The 5827-nt window shown below is 33.8% G+C and overlaps 1 protein-coding gene across 5 annotated transcripts in view; it reads right to left on the bottom strand.

Moving 5' to 3' along the window:
- The window catches only part of LOC106869314 (mucin-5AC), a 157974-nt gene that overhangs the window by 20203 nt on the left and 131944 nt on the right, over window positions 1–5827 (bottom strand). For 4 of the 5 annotated variants that reach the window (XM_014915004.2, XM_014915002.2, XM_014915003.2 and 1 more), the window contains one exon: window positions 1518–1784. The exons of the other annotated variant lie outside the window; for it this stretch is intronic. In XM_014915004.2, coding sequence (XP_014770490.1) covers window positions 1518–1784 — 267 coding nt within the window. The remainder of the gene's footprint in view (window positions 1–1517; window positions 1785–5827) is intronic. 5 annotated transcript variants of the gene reach the window in all.

Raw genomic sequence — 5827 nt, 5'->3', positions numbered from 1 at the left:
ATATATATATATATATATATATATATATATACATGATGTGTTATTTTAAGCAGTAAATTTCAGACAAATAGAATATCAATTTCATAATTTTCCCACTCATAATAATTATGGAAAATCAATAAAGAAGCCTCTAGAAGAGGCTTCACTCAGTCTGCTAGAGAAAATAACCAAATAGTTCTCAAATTATACTGATAATACAGTTATGGACAGCACCACCAAGAGAAATTTGGTCAGGTGGAACAAGATTGGTCTCAGACCTAAGGAAGAGTGGTTTTCTCAAATTTCAAGCGTGTTGTTAGGTTTGATTTTTTCCTTAAGAGAAGGACTCAAGACATAGTCGTAAGTCCCTATTCAGCTTTTTGAGCCCAGCATTGATGTACTACCTGAATCTCTTTCTTACATGCCCTGGCTAGATACACTGTGTCCTAAAATATAAGAAAGAATGTGCATGACCAGAGTCAGATTAAGGCCAACTGGTGCCATATGCAGCACAACCCAACACTGGTACCTATATATATTGTTTAACCATTGTTTAACTGACAAGGCATTAAAGCATAATCACTGCTGAATGGGAAATAATAGATTAAGAACTCAGGTTCCACTGCATTAAATTTAAGTTGTTTTAAATTTTATTTATTTAGTACTAAACAGCAGTGAGTTACACAGGTAAATTATAGCAATTTACTTATAACTAGGGCAACAGAGGAAAGAAAAGATTTTCAACAATTTTTCAATTTATTTTCTAAAACCACTTATAATTTATCCATTGCACCTTGTACTGAAAAAAAAAAAAAGAAAAAACTGGTCTCACTTTCCTTGGTATCCTAACGACATGCTTGTATTGTATTATTTCAATCCAGTAGATAAAAAAACAAACCCCACCAAAACTACATCAATTCAATCTATACAGTGATGCTCTCATCTCACCCAATTTAGCACTATCTCTTTGGTACAGGACAGCCTCTGATCACAATGAGAATTACCCCATTGCTTCAGAATAGCTACTGATAAGATTTTAGCCAGAGAGATGGTAAGTGAGATGTAATAATCTTGCCTCTTCTGTGGAGACTTTTGTGTACCTAAGGCAAAAAAAAACAAACGTGAATAAAAACTGCATTGGAGACTGTTTGCTGAGAATTTATCACTTCACTATATAGACAGTCAATGCATAAAATCTTCCCTCACACATGCATGTATACACGCGTGCAAACATGCACACACAAATACACAGTTTCTCTCTCACATATGCACTTTTATTGCTATGGATCTGAAAATATCTTTATTTTTAACCTACTAAGTATTAAAGCAAGTTTGTTAAATACTTCTGATCACCAGACAAAACAGAGACCAAACAAACACTGCTCGATAGAAGAATGTAAAATGAACATGAAAAAACTTATGCAGAACTAATGGCCATATCAGCCTTTCAGATGGCAGTCATGTTCCCTAGAAAGCGAGCAGGCTTTTTGGATTTTTAAAAATTTGTTAAAATTGCTAGAGTGGCGGTTGTTTCCCACCTCATGCTCGCCAGATCCTTGCTTTTGGTTCCTGGAGCTTCTTTGCTGTAGAACTTTGGTCCCGAAACTTTCTGATCACCATCACCAGCAGCTGCAGCAACAGTAGTAGTAGTAGCAGTAGTAGTAATTCCATTCCCACCTCCTCCATCACCAGTAATGCCACAGCTTGCTAGGCTTGCAACAGTTGCCGTTGTCCCCCCAATGCAGCAACTGTTGGCTATGTGACACAACATGTCAGTGGTGGAATTTAGTAGCTGCTCGCTGAGCCTAAAACAGCAACCAAACCACTTACCCAGTTTGTGTAAAATATCAGGGTTTTTTCTATAACTATACATTATTAAAATACTATAACAAATAGATGATAAAAAACCTACATATATATATATATATATATATATATATATATGAAGTCAAAGGTTAAAGAAAGACAAGTAACAAAGGTTTTGATTATGATGGATTTTAAAGAATGAATTAGTAAAAATTAATCTTTTCAGTGTGTGTGTGTGTGTGAAAAACTAATTTCTGGATGATGATGTTTAGATATTAAAATTAGATTTAAAAAAAAATCAAAAGAAATTATAAATATTGTAGAATAAAATTAAGATAGATTTGATGCTTAACAGCTGGTGATAGACAGATAGCTTGTTAGCTAAAGACTGGTATGTAAGTAACTAGATAGGGGCAGAGTGGAAAACAAAAAACGAAGAAAAAAAAAGAAAAGAATAAAACAACTAAAAAGTAGATATCAGTATAATTATTAAGCAGAAACAATGGTTTCTTATTTAGGCTTAAGGTCTAAATTTTGAAAGGAAAGAGTTAGTGAATACCAATGACCACTGTGCGTAACTGGTATGGTTAGTTTTCTCAGAAGAGGTATATTTGACTGAATAAGCACTAATAAATTACAGGTGCCTACTTTACTGACTATTGAACAATGAGGGGTAAAAGCTGATCAGTGACATTCTAAACCAATTCTAGTATTTTATGATCATAGTAACCTCTGTTGCTGTTAGTAATTAACATATCAAAGAATTTGATGAAGCTCAATTGGTAAGATGTGTAATTTGAATTTATCTTTGAATGTCTTATGAAAAAAAAAATTCATATTTTGGCATAAAGTTAGAAATTTACCACAAAGAAGTATAATCAATTAAATCAACCCTAGAACACACCTGATACTGATTTCATCATTTCCCAACCCTCGAAGAAGGAATGGAAAAGTTGATAAAGTTTTCAATTCAGAATGTAGATTACTGGAATAGAATGCTATGAGACCTACCTTTCTTTCATTCTTTATGTCAAACTTTCAAGACAAGCCATCTTAAAGTGTGATAATCAAAATCTTCATGAGAAATATTTATGCTCAATCAGTAGTCCTGGTCCAGGTGTGGACCCATTTTCCAAGCAAAAGTTATCAAAATAAGCAACAAAAGAGCATGAAGAGCTGGTACTACCACTGCCACTGTAAATTGATCCTAAGATCACCAACTGTCAATAAGAGATATCATAATAACGTTCTCTTAGAGTACAGAACCTGGTGTTGAATATTGGCCACGCTTATTTCATGTACTCTGGCAAAAAGTCCAATTTGGTGAAATTTCAACTTGGAATAGTGAAAGATGAAACAATGTTATAGTGCACTTAAGGTATGTACTTGTAGTTTTAATTTCTGGACTGGGCAGTATGTTATGTACATGAACAAATAATAATAATAATAATGATGATAGTACCCTTATCAGTCGGGTAGTCATGATGGCTATAATGGGCTTCATATATTTTACCCCAGTGTCTCTTTGATGGCATGCGCTGCTCTTTCACTCAATACTACTACTAAAAATAATAACTACAATCCTTTCTACTATAAAAAAAAGGCCTGAAATTTTGGGAGGTGGGGAGGCTGGTTGATTACACTGATCCCAGCACTCAATCCTGAAAAGATGAGATGCAAAGTTAACATTGGCAGAATTTGAACTCAGAACATAAATACAGAAGAAATGCCATAAAGCATTGTGTCCAGCATGCTAATGATTCTGCCAGCTTGCTGCAATACCACTACTACTACTACTACTAATATTTCAAGATTGAAGTTACTCTTCACGAAGGTAAAGAAACAATAAGAAGAGTGCAACTGTTATTGGTAATAAATAGAGATTGACTCTGTTTATTAAAATGAAAATCAAATGAATGAATAGTATTTCAACACTCCGTGTGTCTTTTACAAGTTCAAAATGGGAAATGAAATGAAATGAATTTCAAAGATATAGGAAATGCTGAAACATTCAAAATTAAACCGGAATAACTGTGTTTTCTTTTCAGGTAAAACGACATCATCAGTCTTCGGTCTTTCACAAAAGGTAGTAGAAGGAAGGAAAGAAAGAAAAAAACAAAAAGAAAGAAAAGAATTGGGGGAAAAAAATTAGTCAGTCAAAATGTTTAGTGTAAATATGGTGGAATTCCACTGCACATACCAAATGGGAATCCTTACAGGTCCCTCCCTCCTGTGTAAATCACAACATTTCTGTTATAATTTTTGATGGAATTGGTCTGATTCATGTTACTGCACAATGAACAGGGCTTACCTCTCTTATGGGTGTTTTTGGGGGATGCAGCATTCAGAAACTAGATCAAATCCATCAAGAATTATAACAGAAATGTTATGATTTACACAGAAGGAGGGACCTGTAAGGATTCCCATTTGGTGTATGCAGCAGAATGCACCAAAAACAAAATGATTGATGTTGGTTGCACAACAAAACAATTACAAAAAAGATTTAATGGACATAGGTACAATGTCAGGCACAATAATAGTGGTTCAATGGAACTTGCAGAGCATTTCACATCAAATAGGCGTAGATTTGAGGAAGACCTGAAGGTGCACATTCTCAAAAAATACCCTCATTCCACTGCACTTTCAGGCCTCAAAACCAATGAGGATAGAAATATTTGTGAACTGTTGACATCTCAACCTGGAGGAATTAATAAAATGGCAGGTGAATTCCACCATATTTACACTAAACTTTTTGACTGAATAATGCTTTTCTCCAATTCTTTTCTTTCTTTCCTTCCTTCCGCTACCTTTTGCGAAAGACCGAAGACTGATGATGTCATTTTACCTGGAAAGAAACGCAGTTATTCCAGTTTAATTTTGAATGTTTCAGCATTTCCTATTTTTGAATTTCATTTCATTTCATTTCATTTACCATTTGGAATTTGTAAAAGACACACAAAGTGTCGAAATACTGTTTGTTCATTTCATTTTCACTTTAATAAACAGAGTCAATCTCTATTTATTACCAATAACAGTTGCGCTCTTCTTATTGTTTTTTAATAATAATAATAATAATAATAATAATAATAATAATAATAGTTGCCATAAGGGCAATGGATGAGGGAAAATTAAAAGGGGAAAAAAAAGACAAACAAAAAAAGTAGAAGTTTGTGCAGAATTGATTGTGAAAAAAAAAAAAGAAAAAAAAATGAAACTTATTGGAGTCTCTTTCAATCCTAATTGTAATTCATGACGTATAATTAATATAACTAATTGCAAATAATTATTGACTGCAACAACATGAAAGTTTAGAAATTCTTTGTGCACATATATTAAAAGAATAAAAATTAAAATAAATAGAAGTCTATAATAATAAAAGCGAAATTCTGTCTGTCCGTCTGGGACCCCTGTATCTCAGCCTACATTTGCTCTACATAGACATATTATAACTTTTTGGAATTGGGATGATTCTGGGATTGAAAATCTGCCCTTCATTTGGTTCTTGAACATCCATCATTGGGATCTGATTTTAAAGTATTTGGGTTGCTCTTTCTAGCAGGCAAAGCTTGGCTGATTCATGCCATCTTGGTTGGCGTTTGTCAGATGATGTCAGAGACCAAGTGGAAGATAAATGACATTTGCTTCATTAATTTTATACTGAGATAAGAACTTTGGGACAAAATGGCCAACAGTTGGAATTCAACATGGGACTGGAACAATAAAATGGTTGGAATTCAACATGGGACTGGAACAATAAAATGATTGCATTACAAAATTAATTCTCATCCTTCTGATCAAACACCACCAGGGCAAATAGTCATTGTAGATGTATTATAGTCATGCTATTTAGCTCTTACTTTTGGGTTGCAGGCCCAATTAGCTTAAAAGTCCGCACAGAATGCGGCTTTTAAGCTAGTAAATGAATAAAGAGAAATGAAAGAAGATAAAAATAACAGTGTGAACCTTAATTTATAATCTATACGCCAGAGAAAGTAGGAAACTGGCCCTATGCTCCTTATGGAGTAATGTGGACTCATATATA

The sequence above is a fragment of the Octopus bimaculoides genome, chromosome 1 (assembly GCF_001194135.2).
Source record: "Octopus bimaculoides isolate UCB-OBI-ISO-001 chromosome 1, ASM119413v2, whole genome shotgun sequence".
In the NCBI taxonomy this organism is placed as follows: domain Eukaryota; kingdom Metazoa; phylum Mollusca; class Cephalopoda; order Octopoda; family Octopodidae; genus Octopus; species Octopus bimaculoides.
Note: the sequence above shows the minus strand (reverse complement) of the source record. Positions and strands in the feature narration are given on the sequence as shown.